At 45.4% G+C, this 20730-nt stretch overlaps 1 protein-coding gene across 1 annotated transcript in view; it reads right to left on the reverse strand.

Moving 5' to 3' along the window:
• The window catches only part of TSPOAP1 (TSPO associated protein 1), a 1024985-nt gene that overhangs the window by 333140 nt on the left and 671115 nt on the right, over positions 1 to 20730 (reverse strand). Inside the window, exon 20 of the mRNA XM_029613537.1 lies at positions 1885 to 2499. Coding sequence (XP_029469397.1) covers positions 1885 to 2499 — 615 coding nt within the window. The remainder of the gene's footprint in view (positions 1 to 1884; positions 2500 to 20730) is intronic.

Genomic DNA, 20730 nt, shown 5'->3' on the forward strand with positions numbered 1-20730 from the left:
ATATCATCGGGAATGTCCCGACCTGTCAGTTCATCCTTGATACGACCTGCCAAACCTTCCAGATATATGCCTCTAAGGCAGTCGTCTTGCCAGCCTATCTCCATGGCGAGGGTGTGGAATTCAATGGTATAGTCCGCCACGGACCAAGATCCTTGCTTTAAATGCAATAGTTCGGACGCAGCAGTGGTCTGGCGGGCTGGGTCGTCTAAGGCTTGTCAGAAATTGAGGACAAATTCCTGGAGGTTGTGTAATAAGGGATCCTACCGTTCCCACATGGGAGAGGCCCAGTCAAGTGCCCTTCCATCGAGAAGGGAGAAGATATAGGCTACCTTCACAGAGTCAGATGGAAACTGCGTGGGCAACAGGGAAAACCGGACGTAGCACTGATTCAGGAAACCCCGACATGCCTTGGTATCCCCTGCATAGCGAGTAGGGGCAGGCAGTTGGGTAACCGGAGTTGCGCTCAAGGCAGGAGCTGGGGGCAGCGCTGGCGGCGTCTCAGAAGCCGTCGCTTCCAAACGGGCGACCAGGTGCTCCACGGTGGCGGCAAGGGTGTCGATGCAGTGCTGCTGCTGTTGTAGGCGCTGTGCCAACCTGGGGATGGTCTGCAGGCTAGGCACCTCCGCCGGGTCCATGGCCTTGCAAACTGTTAGTGTTATGGTAGAGAGACGGTGGACCCTTGGGCCGGCCTGCAGGGAGGGTTCCTTGGAGCAGACCGGGAGGCGGAGTCTAGCGGCTGGCGGACTGCTTCACCGGGACCCGGGATCCCCCCAGGATGAGCCCGTAGGGAGCAGGGCCCTTGGGACTTAAGAGCTGGAGCAAACCCGCAGGTGGGAGGTGTCAGAAGCAGGACCAGGGTCAAGACGGGCAGCTAGCAAGCACAGTTTAGAAGCAAACCAGGATCGAGGCAGGCAGCTAGCAAACAGTGTTCAAGGCAGACCAGGGTCGAGACAGGCAGCTGGCAGACAGTGTTCAGAAGCAAACCAGGGTCGAGGCAGGCAGCTAGCAGAGGTGTTGGAAGCAGGCCAAGATCAGGAATCAGGAAGACAAGAGATGAAGGATCGCTGAGGCAGGAACTGGAACAAGCACCGGGGAACCAGGAACCAGCAGCAGCAGAGTCTGGACGGCAACTAGAAGTCAGGGAACCTCATTGCAAGGTGCTTTCTCAGAGTCTGGGCGCCGGGTTTATGCAGGCCTGGCGTTTGACGTCAGCCAGGGGGCTGTGCCATACTTCCAGGTGCTGGATGCACATAAGGGCTGCCCTCGCGCGCGCAAGGCGAAGGAAGCGGGGTAGAGCTTCTGTCGGCGTTCTCCACGTGGAAACGCCGTGGACGTGCGGCCCAGCGGACCGGGACTTCGGCGTCTCTTCTTGCAGCCTGGAGCGAAGGTAAGCGGACCCGACCCCAAACATGGGGGAGGCGGTCGGGACCGCAACAGGTGATGCAACTCCATCATGGCATTCTGCTGTAACAGCAGGGGGTAAGGGAAACTGGATTCAAACAGCAATAGAGGGCCCGGTCTTTTACGGTCTGGGAAACTAATGAGCATGCAGGTAAGCTATACAGTGCAGAAGATACTACCATAAGCTTGCTGGGCAGACTGAATGGACCATTTGGTCCTTTTCTGCCGTTATTTCTATGTTTATCCAAGCTTTTTAAAACACAGCAATTTAGTTTTCAAACTATTATATAAGACATTCCAGAATTTGTGGGATGATATAATCAATTATACATTTCAGGTGATTAAAGAATTTCAGTAGTTTCACATCATGCCTCAGTAACCACCCAATTTAATAATTTGTATTATATCCCATTGCCACATGAGCTTTATTGAACATCTACTATATGTTCTGTAAAGCTTTCCACAAAATTCTGTGCCACATACCATAATCCCTTGCTGTTTGTTGGTATCTTGATCAAAGGTTATCCTGGCAATTGCTATTTCTTCAGAAGGCCTGGCAGAAAACTCTGGTTGTGGAAGGAGATTTTTGGCTGTGGGCTGCTGAATTGACATGTGACATCCATCCTTCAAGTCATCTCCCAAAGTGAGTGACACTGGGTTTGAGATTCCAGGTGAATGTACCATGGAAGCATTTAAGGAAGAAATGAGGTGTGAGGAGACCTGCACTGACAGAGGATCCACTGAATCAACACAATTGGAAGAGGTATGGATTGTAAATTTGGTATTAGAAATGACTGTGGACATATTGTGTGGCAAGCTGTGGGAAGATGTCAAGAGAGTTGGTGGAATTCTTGCAGGCTGAAGTTCTGAGGATTCTCCACATGACAGCTCATAGGAGAGGCTGGAAGCATCAAGGACCTGTGAGTAGCAATCAGAAACTTTCAGAAAGGCAGAGGGGATCTGAGCTGGTACTGAATCCACAGATTCCCCATGAGGAGACATGGTCCTGACTGAAACTTCTTGGGACAGCTGCAGCAGCTGTAGATGGGCCATTCCCACCAGGACACTCCCAGCAGTTGGAGAAGTAACTTCAAGCACCTGAAAGACAAACCAACAATACTTTTTATTAATCTAAAATATTTAACAATTACAAAGTTACACCCTTAAAAAATTAAACAATCCGTAGGCCTAGCAAATTGTTCTGCTCATCATATTTGAGTATTATATACTGGTTTAAAGCATAGCTTTCAAAATCTGAGTTTTATCAAGGATTACGCATATCTGAAGTCTCTCTCACACATAGCAGATACACTCATTGATGTTCTGGTAGTAAACAAAAAGCACGCTGGTCCATCAGAGCAGGCACTGGACATTCCCAGAGTAAGATACAACCAGATATAAGAAAGAGAATTCTAATATTTCCCCTCTTCCATCCAGCAGCTGTCAGGGTTTCCATCAATTCCACTCCTAAACAGAATAATTAGTCTTTAGCGATGGGCATTCAGGAGAAACGAAATAGGAAATGTGATAGAATTTCCTATTTTGTTTTGGATCATTTTCAAAACTGAATGAGTTAAATTCTGACAAAATTTCATCAGAAACTTGTTTTCTTTTGAAACCCTTTATAAAAAAAAAAAAAAAAAAAAAAGTTGCCAGTAGGGCCTAAGCCAAAACCTAAAACTGGGGCCTTACCTAGGGAGTAGGCAGAAGCTCAAAACAGGAGTCCTGGCCTATGCCTGAGCCTGACTCTGGGACCTTGGCCTAGGTCCAAAGTCTGGGTCTCGCCTAGGCCAAGACCTGAAGTGGCCATGGCCAGTGCCAGAGCGGGACACTGGGGCCTAGGCAGAGACCCGAGCAAAAACCCAGGCCCGGGAAATTTCCCGACAAACCCCACCCCATATAATAATCAAATTGGATGCCGCATTCTGGCCTGGACCCAGGCCCAAGGCTGGGTTCTGACTACAGGGCCTCAGCCCGGCTGGGCTGAGGCCCTGTAGTCCCGATGTCTGGGCCAGGGCCAGGGCCTGGGCCCGATGCCGCAGCCCGGAGACTAGATTCTGACATTGAGGGCCTTGGCCCGGCCTCCGGGCTGGACTGTTAGCGGGCCCTGGCCTAGGCCCAAGCATCAGGACCTGTGTATGGGCAAAGGCCTGGCATTGGGACCTGACCTAGGCCAAGGACCTGATGTTGGGTCCAGGCCAAGGCCTGGCATTGGGAACCGCCTTGGGCCCTAGCCTAGGCCCAGGGGTCAGGACCAAGCACAGGCCTGGGTATGGGCCAAGGTCATGGTGTTGAGACCCAGCCTCTGAGCCAGACTGTCAGTGGGCCCTGGCCTAGGCCCAGGCATCAGGACATGGCCTCTGGGTTGGGCCCCGCGTCGGGACAGAGACTAAGCATCTGGTCCACTTTCCAGTGGGAGCACAGAGAGGAGAGGATCACCTTGCTGGTGGCTGAAAGGAATCAGTAAGTTTTTGCTTGGGACATTGTCTTTTTTAAAAGTATTGGGGCAAAGTTAACTATTTGGGAATATTATTTAGTGTGTTTGTGCTTTTAATAGTCAGTAAGGCAGTGAATAAACAAGTTAGACTGTTTGTATTTTTAAATAGTCAGTCAATAAGGCAGCTAGTAAGCAGTAGGTAGTGTGTTTAATTTTAAAAGTCTGCAGAACTGAGTGTTTTGCAGACTTTTAAGAACTGAGTGTTTGTATTTAATACAAACTGAGTGTATTGAAAAGAAAAAACCCCTCCAAAAAGTAGCCAGAAGCTAGAAATAAGCTAGGAGCAGTATATACCTAAGTAAAAAGGTTGAAACGTTCAGCTCAGTTACTCACCTTGGAAAGGTGTTGTGGTAGTGTGATTTGGTTTGAATAGGTACCAAAATTTGTTAATCAAGAGAGTAGTGAGTCACTCTGGCTGACTAACTGAAGTTAGACTGTTTGTATTTCCCAACCCTCCCACCCACCCCTAGCTCATCCTTTAATTTATAGGCAGGTGACACTTTCACAAAAAAAACCAAAAAACAAACAAACCAACAACAAAAACTTTGAGAGTTTGATCAGACCCCGGTAAGCCACTACTAGACATATAGTGAATTCACTAATACATTTAAAGGACGTTAGACACATTCCTACTCCCATAGCAACCTAAACCTCAACTAGGAACTGATCAAAACTGAGATGAAGGCAGCAGTCCAGCAGCAAGAGGGGGGCTTCTCAGTCTTTTGCATCGAGTGTCACATGTATGATTTTTTACCCACCGGTGAGAAGTTGTACATGTGCATGCGATGCAAAGAGCTCCTGGCTCTCAGAGAACGAGTCCGATCTCTGGAGGCTAGAGTGGCAGACCTAGAGGAGCTGAGGCAGACAGAGAGGTATATAGATGAGACTTTCAGGGACATAGTAACCAAGTCCCAACTTCAGACTGGCAGCCCTGGTGCTGCCTTGGAGGAAGAAAGTCTAATGATTGGAGAGCATCAACCGGGTGTAGCAGGAAAGGATCCTGTAGCAAGGGCCTGCTCTCCAGGTGATGCATTGTCCTTTTGCACTGAGGATATCTCCCCAAGGCCTACTGCCCAGGAGGGAATGGTCAGGTCGGCCGTCATAGTTGGTGATTCGATTATTAGGAATGCAGATAGCTGGGTGGCTAGTGGGCGTGAGGATCGCCTGGTAACATGCCTACCTGGTGCGAAGGTGGCGGACCTCACACGTCACCTAGATAGGATTTTAGACAGTGCTGGGGAGGAGCCGGCTGTCGTGGTACATGTGGGCCCAACAACATAGGAAAATGTGGGAGGGAGGTTCTGGAAGCCAAATTTATGCTCTTAGGTAGAAAGCTCAAATCCAGAAGCTCCAGGGTAGCATTCTCTGAAATGCTCCCTGTTCCACACGCAGGTCACCAGAGGCAGGCAGAGCTCCGGAGTCTCAATGCGTGGATGAGACGATGGTGCAAGGAAGAGGGATTCAGTTTTGTTAGGAACTGGGGAACCTTTTGGGGAAGGGTGGAGTTTCTTCTGAAGGGATGGGCTCCACCTTAACCAGGGTGGAATCAGACTGCTGGCACTAACCTTTAAAAAGGAGATAAGCAGCTTTTAAACTAGAAGACAGGGGAAAGCCGACAGTCACTCAGCAGCGCATGGTTCGGAGACAGGTATCTTCAAAGGATACTAATGTTGCATTACAATTAGGGCATCCTGACAGTGAGGTTCCAATAATAAGAAAAGTAGTCCAAGTGCCTGTACTTAAAAACTCACCTGAGCTAAAAAATTCTAACTTATCCCTATCAATTAAAAAGCAGAATGAAAATACAAACAAAAAACAAACTTTGAAATGTCTGTATGCTAATGCCAGAAGTCTAAGAAGTAAGATGGGAGAATTAGAATGTATAGCAGTGAATGATGACAGACCTAATTGTCATCTCAGAGACATGGTGGAAGGAGGATAACAAATGGGACAGTGCTATACCAGGGTACAAATTATATCGCAATGACAGAGAGGAGCACCCGGGAGGCGGTGTGGCCCTTTATGTCCGGGATGGCATAAAGTCCAACAGGATAAACATCCTGCATGAGACTAAATGCAAAACTGAATATGGGTAGAAATCCCTTGTGTGTCGGGGAAGACTATAGTGAAAGGAGTATACTACTGTCCACCTGGTCAAGATGGTGAGACGGACAGTGAAATGCTAAGAGAAATTAGGGAAGCTAACCAAATTTGTAGTGCGGTAATAATGGGAAACTTCAACTACCCCAATGTTGACTGGGTAAATGTATCATCGGGACACGCTAGAGAGATAACGTTCCTGGATGGAATAAATGATAGCTTTCAGGAACCGACAAGAGGGAACAATTTTAGATCTAATTCTCAGTGGAGCACAGGACTTGGTGAGAGAGGTAACGGTGGTGGGGCTTCTTGGCAATAGTGATCATAATATGATCAAATTTGAATTAATGACTGGAAGAGGAACAGTATGCAAATACACAGCTCTCGTGCTAAACTTCCAAAAGGGAAACTTTGATAAAATGAGAAAAATTGTTAAAAAAAAAACTGAAAGGAACAGCTACAAAAGTAAAAAAATGTGCAAGAGGTGTGGTTATTGTTAAAAAATACCATTCTAGAAGCACAATCCAGATGTATTCCACACATTAAGAAAGGTGGAAAGAAGGCAAAACGATTACTGGCATGGTTAAAAGGGGAGGTGAAAGAAGCTATTTTAGCCAAAAGATCTTCATTCAAAAATTGGAAGAAGAATCCAACAGAAGAAAATAGGATAATGCATAAACGTTGGCATCTCAAAAAAGATATAATTGCGATGGAGAAGGTACAGAGAAGGGCTACCAAAATGATAAGGGGAATGGAACAGCTCCCCTATGAGGAAAGACTAAAGAGGTTAGGACTTTTCAGCTTGGAGAAGAGACGGCTCAGGGGGGGATATGATAGAGATGTTTAAAATCATGAGAGGTCTAGAACGGGTAGATGTGAATCGGTTATTTACTCTTTCGGATAGTAGAAAGACTAGGGGGCACTCCATGAAGTTAGCATGAGGCACATTTAAAACTAATCGGAGAAAGTTCTTTTTTACTCAACGCACAATTAAACTCTGGAATTTGATGCCAGAGGATGTGGTTAGTGCAGTTAGTTTAGCTGTGTTTAAAAAAGGATTGGATAAGTTCCTGGAGGAGAAGTCCATTACCTGATATTAAGTTCATTTAGAGAATAGCCACTGCCATTAGCAATGGTAACATGGAATAGACTTAGTTTTTGGGTACTTTCCAGGTTCTTATGGCCTGGATTGGCCACTGTTGGAAACAGGATGCTGGGCTTGATGGACCCTTGGTCTGACCCAGTATGTTCTTATGGTCTGAGGTTACTGTTGATAGAGTTTGGAGGGTTGAGCAGTGGTATTTTATAGAAGGTCTATGGACTCTCTAACTTTGTCCCCAAACAAGTTGTCTCTAGAGCATGGAAGATCTGCCAGTTTTGTGTGTACATCCTGAGGCTTTTAGCCAAACCAGGCTTCTGGCTCCTATTGCAACTGCTGATAATACTGATGTGGTTTCAAAAACATCAAAGATCTAATGAGATGGTTAGCACATTATTCAGCATCACTGAAATGAGGGACACATTGACTTTGCAAGTCCAAATGTAGAGCTGAAGAAGCATCCTTTATTTTCTGTATGAAGATGTAAAGATATTGATCTATTCAGAACTGCTGTGCTAAAATTCTATTCTGCAAGATTGCTGACTGGAAAATCTCTCGTGTTGTCTAGTAGCTTTGCATCTTTGCCTGGAGGGGTACTAAAGTGCAACTTGAATTTTTTTGCCTTTTTTTATACTGATTCTACTACCACTGATTCATGGGGCAGCTGCACATTTTTATGTCTTGCGCAGGATTGCACCTTATATTTAAGATCCAGCTTTCTAGTCATAGCGAACGTAAAGAGGGGAATATGCCACATTTTACACTATAGATCTTAAAGATATTTATGGACCAGCACAGAAATGGATTGTTTAGGTGCCTGAATGTATTTTAGAACACCAGGTAAATCATCCCTTGACTACATCTTTCTTCCAATTTAAATGGAACCGCTTCTGCCATTATTTGAAGAAAGATAAGATAGGCAACATCCTCTAATGGAGAGGTACTTTTAGCCAGCTCTGGCGAGGGGTCCAAAGGCAAACCTATTGGTTTCTTCAATGAATGATAGGAATAGGAATCAAAAGAAGCACAAGAGTTGTATTCATTGTTGGAGAAAGGTATTGGAGGATCCATCGAGGAAGGTCTATCCCTTGAAGAGCTGGTGGTTTGAGATTTTTCCTGGTGCACATTTTGATTCATTTGAAATAGAGCAACATATTATCAGGAGTTTAATTGGGCAGACTTTTTCCGCCATGAGAGGTAGTAGTGGTGGAGTAGTTACAATATTTTTCAAATTAGTTATAAAGTCCAACCACAACCTTTGCATTAAAGGGTAGTATTCAGGAGCAGGTGAAGGAAGAATTACTGAGATTGTGTCCAATTATAGTACCAATATGAGCAGAGTGGTTTTGTCCACAGGCGGAGCAGAAATAGCGTTTTCATGCCAAACTGGGGCCGAACAGCATTGGTATCAGAATCTTTGGTGCTGTGTCACACAATGTTGATAGTGCCAAAATGTTGGCACCGGAGGAAGATGGCACCAACTTTGTGCACACCAAAGTAGTCTTGGTGCAGTGCCTCTTATGGGAATGCTTGCTTCTTGGCGCCGACAGATGTTTTCTTCTCACAACCCAATCCTGAAGCCAGGGAGTCTCTGCTTTGGTGATGCAGGTTCTCTAACCTTTTTGGTAGTGGCTCCATTACACTTTTCTTGTTTCCTTCTTCTGAAGGGGAAGAGATGAAATTTCAACTTGAGATCTCTGTATGAGAGAGCTCAAGGGGACATTCTTTCACACACTGCACAGTTGTTCATGTCATAAGTGGCCCTGGCAGCGGAGGCAAAGCTCATGGAAATACAAGCTTGACATTTTGAGATTACATATAGTTTCTTTTCCAACATTATGAAAAAATTACGAAGGTTCTCACAGAAAAAGCAAATGTTGCTTACCTGTAACAGGTGTTCACAGGACAGCAGGATGTTAGTCCTCACATACGGGTGACATCCCAGGATGGAGCCCAATCACGGAAAACTTCTGTTAAAGTTTTCAGAACTTTGACTGGCCCCTACTGGGCATGCCCAGCATGGCACAAACCCTGCAGCCAGCAGGGGCCCCCCTTCAGTCTTATTTGAAAGCTACAGGAAGTGCTGAAAAATAAAACAAAATGTTACGAACCCAACACCGCGGGACGGCGGGCGAGTTTCGTGAGGACTAACATCCTGCTGTCCTGCGAGAACACCTGTTACAGGTAAGCACCATTTGCTTTCTCACAGGACAAGCAGGATGGTAGACCTCACATATGGGTGAGTACCGAGCTGAGGATGTCCGAACATGCACCAAATGTACCAAAAAGGCGTGCAACAGGCACAACAACTTGGGTGGAATTTGGTAGAGGGCATCCTGAAACCCACCGGGCAGGCGGAAGGGTGTTGGTACGTCACGTTGTAAATAGGTTACGAAGGACAGATTGGCCGAAGATGGAATCTTGTCTTCCGGCTTTATCCAAGCAATAGTGGGCTGCAAAGGTGTGGCGAGAACTCCAGGTAGCAGCCCTGCAAATGTCAGGAAGCGGCACCGATTGTAGCTGTGCTACTGAAGTCGCCATGGCCCTCACAGAGTGTGCTTTAACATGGTCTTGGAATGGAATGCCCGCTTGCTGGTAGGAGAGGGATATGCAGTCCGCCAACCAGGAGGAGAGAGTCTGCTTACCCACAGGCATCCCTAACTTATTAGGGTGGAAAGAGACGAACAATTGAGCGCTTTCCTAGTGGGCAGTTGTACAGTCTAGGTAGAAAGCTAGAGCCCGTTTACAGTCAAGGATATGCAGAGCCTGTTCTCCTGGGTTGGCATGGGGCCTGGGAAAAAAGGTAGGTAGTATGATGGATTGATTGAGATGAAAATCCGGTCCTGCAGAAGTTTAGTGTAAGGTGGATAGGTAACTAGAGCCTGCAATTCACTAACTCTGCGAGCTGAAGTGATTGCCAAAAAGAAAATCACTTTCTATGTGAGATATCGAAGTTCACAAGAGTGAAGAGGCTCGAATGATGGTTTCATGAGCCAACCAGAACCAGATTAAGGTCCCAAGAAGGGGCCGGAGGCCATAGTGGAGGCTTGATATGGAGCAAGCCCTTCAAAAAGCGTGTTACAAGGGGTTGTACTGATATAGGGACATCCCTGACACCTTTATGGAAGGCAGCTACCGCACTAAACATGCCTTCCGATGGAAGAAGTTTTTAGACCTGACTCTGATAAGTGCCAGAGACAGTCAAAAGCTTCGTGATAGGACAGGTAAAGGGGTCAAGGGACTGAGAAGAGCACCATGACTTAAACCTGTTCCATTTGTAAGAGTAAGCTTTTCTTGTGGAAGGCTTCCGGGAAGCAATCAAGACACGGGAAACTGATTCAGAAAGGTTTAATGGCTGAAGGAATAACCTTTCAACATCCATGCCATCAGGGACAAGGCTTGAAGATTGGGATGGCGTAGGCTCCCGTCTTTCTGAGTGAACAGAAGCAGGTCCTTTCCCAAGGGAATGTGCCTGCAGATGGAGAGATCCTGAAGTATTGGAAACCACGCTTGACGCGGCCAGTGAGGTGCTATCAGGATCATGGTTCCCTTGTCCTGACATAACTTCACGAGAGTCTTCGAGAGAAGAGGAAGTGGAGGGAATGCGTAGAGCAGACCGGTTGCCCATGAGAGGGAGAATGCGTCTCTGGGTAGAGAGAGTTTGCTGTGAATGAGAGAGCAGTAGTTCTCCACTTTGCGCTTTTGTGGGGATGCAAAGAGGTCTATCCGAGGATATCCCCATTGTTGAAAGATGGAGTTCGCTACAGAGGGGTTGAGAGACCACTCGTGCAGTTGAAAGACGAGACTCAGCTTGTCTGCCAACACATTGTCCACTCCCGGTAACCAGGTGGCCCTGAGGTACATCGAATGGGAGAGAGCTTCCTCCCAAATCTGCGCAGCTTCCTGACACAGAAGGAAGGAGCCTGTGCCTCCCTGCTTGTTGATGTACCACATTGCCACCTGGATGTCCGTCTGAATCAGGATGACTTGACTTGAGAGGCGATCCTGAAAAGCCCCGAGAGCATATCCGATTGCTCGAAGTTCCGGGAAATTTATTTGGTGTTTGGCTTCCTCTGGAGGCCAAGCTCCTTGTGTCTGCAAATTGGCCACGTGGGCTCCCCAACCAAGGTTGGAAGCATTGGTGGTGAGAGTGATTTGAGGATTTGGAACCTGGAAGGGCAATCCCTGGAGGAGACTGGTCTGATTTTTCCACCAAGCGAGAGACAGACGGAATGAGTTGGTGACATGGACAATGGTCGACAGAGGCTGAATAGCTTGAGTCCATTAAGATCTCAGAGTCCAGTGCATGAGTCTCATGGCCAAGCGGGCCATTGGTGTGACATGGACCGAGGACGCCATGTGTCCCAGGAGGACAAGAAATTGGCATTCAGTCGCAGAGTGCTGAGACTGCAGCTGGTGAACAAGAGATACAAGAGTCAGTGCTCATTGTCGAGCAGGAAAGCCTTTGCTTGTAAGGTGTCCAAGTCTGCCCCAATGAATGACAAGGTTTGAGATGGGACTAAGTAGGATGTGTCGTAATTGACGAGAAATCCAAACGAAATTAGAGTGTGTAAGGTTAGTTTGAGGGACGACAGAGCAGCTTGCTGAGTGGGAGCCCTGATTAGCCAGTCGTCCAGATAGGGGTAGACGCGAACACCTTGTGTCCTGAGGAAGGCTGCGATGACTATAAGGCATTTTGTAAAGACTCGTGGTGCAGATGCTAGGCCGAATGGAAGCACTCGGTATTGATAGTGCTTGGGGCCTACTAGGAACCTCAGGTACTTGCGATGAGCTGAACTTATTGCAATGTGGGTGTATGCGTCCTAGAGGTCCAGAGAGCAGAGCCAGTTTCCTCTTTGTAGAAGAGGTAGAAGCGATCCCAAGGTGACCATCTTGAACTTTTCTCACTGGAGGTACTTGTTGAGGGCCCGTAGGTCCAGAATAGGACGGACACCTCCCGATTTTTTGGGGATTAGGAAGTACCGGTAATAGAACCCTAGGCCTTGCTGAGAGTATGGTACGGGTTCTATTGCTCTTGACCGGAGAAGGAGGGAAACGTCTTGATCCAGAAGAATGGAGTGTTTGGATGTTCTCCACGTCTGTAGAGGAGGGGAGTCCGGTGGCAGGGCAAGAAAGTTGAGATAGTAACCCTGAGCAATGATCGCCAATACCCATTAGTCGGATGTGATTGAATGCCACATGTTGCGCAAGTGGCACAATTGACCTCCCACTGATATGTGCGACAGGAATCTGGCTGCTGCTCTCTAAGTGGAAGTCAAAAACTGGAAGCAGGTCCTGGTTGAGGAGCTGCCTGTGGTTTTTGTTTATGGGCTTGACGAGACTGCGGTTTCTGATAAGGTCTCGTGGCATGGGATCTGGTTGGTGGCAGGTAGACTTCTTCGGGCGGAAGAAAGACTTCTTAGAGTCCTTTCTAAAGGGCTGTTTTGAGGAGAAGTCAGAAGGCATCAAAGAGAGCTGTCTTAGGGTCTCATGATGGTCCTTTAATTCTGCCACTGTACATTGAATCTGTTCACCAAACAGATTATCTCAGACACAAGGCAGGTCGGATAACCGGTCTTGTACTTCTGGGCATAGGTGAGAAGATTTGAGCCAGGCCCACCGTCTTGCCGAAATAGCAGCTGCAGACACTCTGGTAGAGGTGTAAAAAATGTCATAAGATGTTCTAATCTCATGCTTGCCTGCCGCATACCCTTTGTTTACTAGGGTTTGTAATTGTTCTTGAAATTGCTGAGGCAGGGAGCCTGAAAAATCCTGTATCTGCTTGAAAATGATCCTGTTATATTGGGTCATATAAAGCTGATAGGCAGCAATTCGGGAGATGAGCATGGCTCCTTGGAATATTCGGCGACCAATGTTATCTAGGAACTTCTGTTCCTTTCCAGGAGGAACAGACGGGTGAGGCTTTGACCTTTTCGCCCTCTTTTGTGCAGACTCTACCACAACCAAGTGGTGATCAAGCTGTGGTTTTTGAAAACCTGGGGCTGATTGTACCAAATAGGTAGTGTCAGCTTTCCTGTGTACTGGAGCAATTGATCCAGAATGTTCCCAGTTCTTCTTGAGGAGATCGAAAAGGACTTGATGAATGGGAATAGAGGTGATTACCTTAGGGGCATCCAGGAATTGGAGCAACTCCATCATCTGGTGCCTATCATCCTGTTCCGTCTGTAATTGGAAGGGAACCAATTCAGACATTTCCTTCACAAAATTTATAAAGGAAAGGTCCTCTGGGGGAGAACGCTTTCTACTCTCAGTAGGTGAAGGTGGTGAAGGTAAATCATCGGTGTCTGTTGAGATATCATCACCCCAGGTATCATAAGGATCCGCACACGTCCCTCTAGGAACTAGAGGGGGACAGGGTGGTTGGATACCTGAAGGATCCGGTCTAGGCTCCGAAGGAATCAGAGGAATTATCGGAGACACCGGTGATGGCATCGAAGGCACCGGTGCAGGCATCGAAGGCATCGATGGATGACTCAGTAGTGCCGATGTACGTATCGGCACCGATGGATGGGTCGGTGGCGAGGGACGTATTGGCATCAATGGCTGAGGCAGAATTCCAGATGGAGGGATGCAAAACGGTGTTTCTCCTCCCGATGATGCTGTCAGTGAGGAGGGCATCAAAGCCATCAGAGACCCGGGATCCATCGGTGGAAAAGCGGCCATGAGCGCTTCCATCCTGGATAGCAGCAGTGCCAGCGCTGCCAGAATCGGGTTGATGATCGGTTCCAGAGGTGGTGCTGGTGTCTGAGGAACCTGAAGACGGTTGCATCGCCTTGTCGATGGCCTCCTGAACCATCCGGTTCAGTTCTTCTTGGAGACCTGGAGCAAGCAGCCCTGGGTCCGGAACAGAAGAAGGAGGCAGAGGCATAGCTGGAGGGACCACCGTTAAAGGCGGAGTCTCGGCTCCCAATCCCCGATTGGGTGAGGGTTGCCTTGGTGACCTGGTCGCAGGAATGGTCGGTGCCTTTCCTGGATGGGGTTTTTTGACAGTGGCTCAGACGATGGCGATGATTTCGCTCCCTCGATGGTCCGAGTCTTACTGTGTTTATGGCGATGTTTCTCCCTGCGATCCCCTCGATCCTGAGGGGGAGTAGAGGGTGTCGATGGCCGAGAAGTCGTCAATTCTGGTCGGTTACTGGTCAGTGGTCGATGCTGGTGCGAAGTTGACGGTACCGGTTCTGACGACATCCATGCAATGGATGGAGTCGGGGTTTGAGCACTGAAGAGAAGTTCCATTTGGTGTAGGTCAAGACATCGTGCTTGTGTCCTAGACACATTACACAGACTTTATGGGGATCTGTGATAGACATGGTGCGGGTATAGTCCGGGCACCGACGAAACCCTGACGCCATGGTAAAAAATTGAGTTGCAGTACGGTCGACGGCCAGTAGGCCGCAAGGGCCAAACTCGGTGGTAATCAATGGAAAACGGGTAAAAACTTACCGGAATACCACGGACTGAGAAAAGTTAGAGGAGGGACCCCTGTGGGGCAATTGAACTTTTAGTAACTCCGTGAGAAAAATTCCTGTCAGGAATCTCCTTTACCGCGAGGCTACTGCTGTGTGGAAAAAAGAAGACTGAAGGGGGACCCCTGCTGGCTGCAGGGTTAGTGCCATGCTGGGCATGCCCAGTAGGGGCCAGTCAAAGTTCTGGAAACTTTGACAGAAGTTTTCCGTGATTGGGCTCCATCCTGTGATGTCACCCATATGTGAGGACTACCATCCTGCTTGTCCTGTGAGAACCCAACTAATACTTCTCTTTTTGTTTTTTTTGGAGACTCACAAATAAAAGAAGACTACAATAAACAAATGAAAAAAAGCATAATGAGGAAACCCAGATTAATTATTCAAAAAATCTGCAGCAGCACAGAAAGCAAGCAAATGTCTTTTCACCTCAATGGACGAAAAATGACTGTGGCAACATCTATGCTGAAATATTTGCATATGCTCAGAAAGAATTCTAGGTCTTTCTGACCTCTGAGAACATGTTTTTTGTTGCCACAGTGATGATTTCACCCACTTAAGTGGTTGAATTCAGTCCTGATTCTCACAGAGAAATAAGGTCGGTGGCAGTGTATTTGATTATTCTCTCCCCCTTGGAAATGCACAAAAGTTAGAGTAAATTTCTTTCACAAATCTTGCTGAATACCTTTATACAGTGACCTTGTGTAACATCTAGATCAAATCTCAACAAGGCAGCCACTCTTACTGAAGTGTGAAAAAGAAAAATTCATATTGGTTGCATGTTTCCTCAAATGAAAAGGAGCCCATACTTAGCTTCAGTGCTAGACTAACGATGGTGGTAGCAGTAGTTCAGACTCTTCAAGTAAAGAAAACACCCTTGGTGCAGTTATAGGCCATGATGAACCTGTTCATGGACTCACCGCAGCAGGAGACAGGCACCAGAAGCTAATGAAAAAATTAATGAGAGGACTAGATACAGTTATGTGAATCCCTGAAAATATAAAGGAGATCATGGGAAGGATTTTTTGCCACTGGAAATTAAAAAGGAAATGTCAATGACATTGCCTGTTTCATTTTGCATTCAAAATGAAAGAAATAAAAAAAAGGTTATTTTCATTTCATGCCATTTAATAAAAACAGCCATCATTTTAAAAATTTGCCCCCTTCCCAGACTACCACTTAATTTACAGTGTTGCCAGGGTCATCTCCATCCCCCATGGAAGGCATGATCCCCAGTTGCTCCTGCCTCACTAGTGCTTTTTTTTTTTTTTTAATCATAATGGTGCTGAACTTAAGCTAGAGCCATTTTAAAATTTTGCATACAATAAAATGGTGCCTGTCTTTTATTCAGTTGGCACCATTTTGCTGTACAGCCATTCCATTATGAGAAACAGCACCATCAGGGCAGAAGCAACTAGATATTGTTCTTGGGATGGGAATTCTGTCAGTGTGGGAAATTAAGGGGGGTTTGAGGAGCCGACAGGAGCTGTTTTTAAACCAGGTAGACAGGTTTTGGTTTTAGAGCTCACTATTGTAAAAGAGCATGCATTTAGAACCAAAATTAATTAAATAAAAAATATAAAAACTAAAGGAAACAAATCTCACTACCAACAAAAATGAAAAAAATACCCATGCAAACCCCTAAACAACATACTTCTATGATTGATTAGCAATAAATTTGAGAGACTGAGATTGCACTAAACATACCCTGGCTTATGAATGAGGTTTGTGTGTGTCATGGTATGGACAAAAGTAATTATTTCAAGATGAATCCCAAAATTGGAAGGTAGGACCTTGAAAAATATACTAAACCAATATCTTCCCACATTTACTTCTTGTTAATAATTTTAAGGAGTTTACAGGACCATTATAAACCAGATAGAACCTTATAAGCAAAAATGCATCTCAGGCTCAAATATTATAATCATAGGTCCCGATTTAGTCTTTGTTATAGTCAATGCTTTTCTTATACTTTTTTTTAGTCCTAATTATATCCAATGCTTTTAAAAAAAATGTTTTCATGCAAATACAATTAATTTATTTACAAACTGAGTGCCAAAACTGTTTCATTCATTACTATGTCAGGGAGTTTCTTCTCTGTACTCTTGAATCAAATATTGTTGTTACAGAGTGACATGATCCTCGTAGCTTCCATCTTGTTTGTTCTACGTCACTAAAAGAAGACGACACATTGTGCTCTATTTAACTCAATGGCGAACACGATATGACTAACAATGCCATCATCCATTGGTTCTTCTTACATTATGCATTGGGAAAGCAATCTAAATATCAAATATTGCAAAACTAAATACTACCATTAAATAAAAATAGAAATAAAAATATTGTTGATAATACTGATAATTCTGTGGTTTCAACTTTATCATTTCTAAATGTTGTGGCCATATGATGCTATCCATGTGTGTCACACTATTGCTTCAGATGACTGTATGCCATTCCATTTCTTCATTCAGTCCTAGTGATTTAATAGTATTTAATTTAAAAATCCAATATTGTTCCCGAGCACATTGGCAAGAGTCAATACACCAGACTTTTGTCATTCCCCCACACATTGCCTTCTTCTGTGGATGCAATATTTGCAACATGATCATGAAGTCATGGTTACAGGTGAAGAGAGCATTATTCCAGGTCACACATGTGGCAGCTGTTAGTTTTGTTGCCAAACCCTACAGGAGTTCTGGTGACACTGAAGAGGACAGACTGCAATTCCTCTAGGGTTGTGTATTTGGATCCAGTGCTTTTGTAAATTGATGTATACTGGATGCACTAAATGCACCATGAAGGTACAATTGATGGAACATATTCAGAAGATCCAAGCTCATCTAGTTTCTCATTGTCTTGAACATAATCATGAGTTTGGTGATTTGAGATAGAAGGTGTTAGAGTAGAGTAAATGTCCATAAGGGCACGAGGTGGTTATCTTCAAGCTAAGTTATGTTTTCGGGAACAATATTACATTTTTAAATTGAATACTGTAAAACCACTTGGACTGAATGGAGAAATGGAATGGCATATGGTCACCTGAAGCAACAGAGCCATATACATGGGATAGCATGATATGGCCGCACCATTTTTGAATTGATGAAGTTGAAATCACGGGATTACCAACGTTAACATTTTTATTTGTATTTTTATTTAAAGGTAGTATTAGTTTTGCAGCACTGTTATGATGTTTAGATTGCTTACCAGACGCACAAGGTAAGATAATAGTAATAACTAATGGATGACAGTTGTTAGTTAAATGTTCGTCGTTGATTTATAAAGAACATGAAGTGTTTTTTTAGTGACTTAAAGTGATATTGATGACCCGTCTAACTCTTATGCCTCAAAACTCCTTTAACTTCATTTGATCTCCGACTCTGCTCTATCACCTCTTCTCACCAGCATGGCCACTGCCTTGAACTAGTCTTTGTTTCCAACTGCTGTCTCTCAGACTTCACCACCTCAGTTCTTCCAATCTCAGACCATCACCTGATAACTTTCACATTTAGCCACCCTCCCCCACAGACTCATCCAGTCATCACTTACACCTTTAGGAATCTCCAATCTGTTGACCCTTGTATCTTTTCCATGCTGTTTCAGATCTCCTTTCCTCCACAACTTTGTTTGAATCTGTTGATGAAGCAGTTTCTTCTTACAACACTATACTCTCTTCAGCCTTAGACACTTTTGCCCCTCCTCTTATCCATCATCCTGTAAAGCACACTAAACCCCAGCCTTGGCTTACCCCTACAATTCGTACCTATATTCCTGCGCCCGCTCTGCAGAATGTCTGACTAAAATCTCATGCCCATGCAGATTTCATACATTTCAAATTCATGCTGACCACTTTCCAGTATGCTATTGCACTTAAACAAGATTATGTCCATCTGACGAACTCTCTTACATCCAACCTTCACTGTCTCTGCCACTCAATTCCCCCCTCAAACTTCCCTCGCCTCCCTCCTCCCCTTCTCTCTATGCCCAGACTATGGCTGACTACTTCCATAGGATTCACAAAATTAGTCTTCAGTTCTCAACTATTTCACTTTTACCTGCTTCTCCCCCACTTCTTTTCTCTACCTTTCCCCTGGCCTCTGCCACTCTCTCCTCCTTTCCTGAATTCACAGTGGAGGAAACTGCTCATCTTCTCTCTTCCTCCAAATCCACTACTTGTTCCTCTGACCCTGTCCCCACCTGATTCCTCAGCTCCATCTCCACTGAAGTCATCCCTTCTATCTATCACACCCTCAATCTATCACTCTCCACTGCTACTGTTCCTGCTGCCTTCAAACGTGCTGTAATCATACCACTCCTTTAAAAACCCTCACTGGATCCTATCTGTCCTGTCAACTATCATCCCATATCCCTTTTGCCTCCAAACTACTTGAACGTGCTGTTACTGTCTTGACTTTCTTATATCTCTAGCTGTTCTTGATCCATTCCAGTCTGGTTTTTGCCCTCTATATTCAACTAAACAGCCCTTGCCAAAGTTTCCAATGACCTGTTTATGGCTAAAGCCAAAGGTCTTTATTCTATCCTTATCCTCCTTGACTGTCTTCTGCTTTTGACACTGTTGATCACACCACCTACTCCTCGATACTCTGTCCTCACTTGAATTTTGGGACTCTGCCCTGTCTTGGTTTTCTTCTTACCTCTCCCATCATGCTTTTAGCATTTCCTCTGGTGGTTCCTCCTCTACTGCCAATCCACTATCAATTGGTGTGCTTCAGGGCTCTGTCCTGGGCCTCTTCTCACTATATACTAATTCCTTTGGTGCTCTGATTTCCTCTCATGGCTCTCAATACCATTTTTATGCAGATGACTATCAGATCTACCTATGTACACCAAAAATTTCACCTGAAATCTAATCCCGGATCTCGGCTGCCTGTCTGACATTGCTACCTGGATGTTCCGCTGCCACCTTAAACTCAACATGGCCAAGACTGAGCTCCTTATCTTTCCCCCCCAAGCCCACCTCCCCCTCTTCCTCCTTTCTCTGTTTCTGTGGATAACACGGTTGTCATCCTTGTCTCATCAGCTCGTAACCTTTGAGTCCTCTGTGACTCCTCTCTCCTTCTCTACACATATCCAAAACACTGCTAAAACATGTCATTTTTTTCTTTATAACATTGCTAAAATCCTTCCTTTCCTTTTTGAATATACTACCAGAACACTTATCCACTCTCTCATCTCCTCCCACTTAGACTATTGCAACTTGTTCCTCACAGGTCTCCCAGCAAGCCATTTCTCTCCACTACAATCTGTCCTAAATTCAGCTGTGCGATTTATCTTTCACCAAAGTCGCTATGCTCACATAACCCCTCTTCTGAAATCACTGCATTGGCTCTCTATCCACTCCCGAATACAGCTCAAGTTCCTCTCTCTCACCTACAAATGCCTTCACTCTGCAGTATCTCACTACCTCTCCTCTCATTTCTCTCTACACCTCTCCTCATGCACTCTGCTCATTGGATAAGTCACTATCTGTGCCCTTCTCCACTACTGCCAATTCTAGACTCTGTGCTTTCCACCTGGCTGTGCCGTGTGCTTGGAATAATAGTCTTCCTGAACTGCTGCTCCCTCTCTTGCCATGTTTAAATCCCATCTAAAGACCCACCTTTTTAAAACTGCTTTTAAATCTTATGCCTGACTGTCTGCTTTTAGTCTTGACTAACGTTTTCTTTTAACCAAGTTTCTTATCCTGTATGTTTGTCTTATTAGTAGTGTAAGCTCTATTGAGCAGGGACTAGCTTTTTGTATGTTTGTACACGGTGATGGATGACTCTGTCATCAGAAGCACTAATCTCTTCCCTTGCACAAATGAAAAGAAAAAAGTGGATAACAAAACTCAACTAAAGAGGTCACAAAAGGAGTCCAGGAACAGCAGTAACCTGAACGAAGAAAGCTGGAAAGCTATGAGCACAAATGCTCGTAGTTTGAGTAGTAAAATCCCAGATCTGCAAGCCCTAATGGTGGAGGTGGATTTGGACGTTGTTGCTGTCACGGAAACCTGGATTACGGAATCTCATGACTGGGATACGGCAATACCAGGCTATAACTTGTTAAGGAAGGACAGAGAGGATAGGAAAGGGGGAGGAGTGGCTCTTTATGTCTGAAACAATATCCAAGCATCTGAGCTGCAAGGAAGA

The sequence above is a fragment of the Rhinatrema bivittatum genome, chromosome 8 (genome assembly GCF_901001135.1).
Source record: "Rhinatrema bivittatum chromosome 8, aRhiBiv1.1, whole genome shotgun sequence".
Classification (NCBI taxonomy): domain Eukaryota; kingdom Metazoa; phylum Chordata; class Amphibia; order Gymnophiona; family Rhinatrematidae; genus Rhinatrema; species Rhinatrema bivittatum.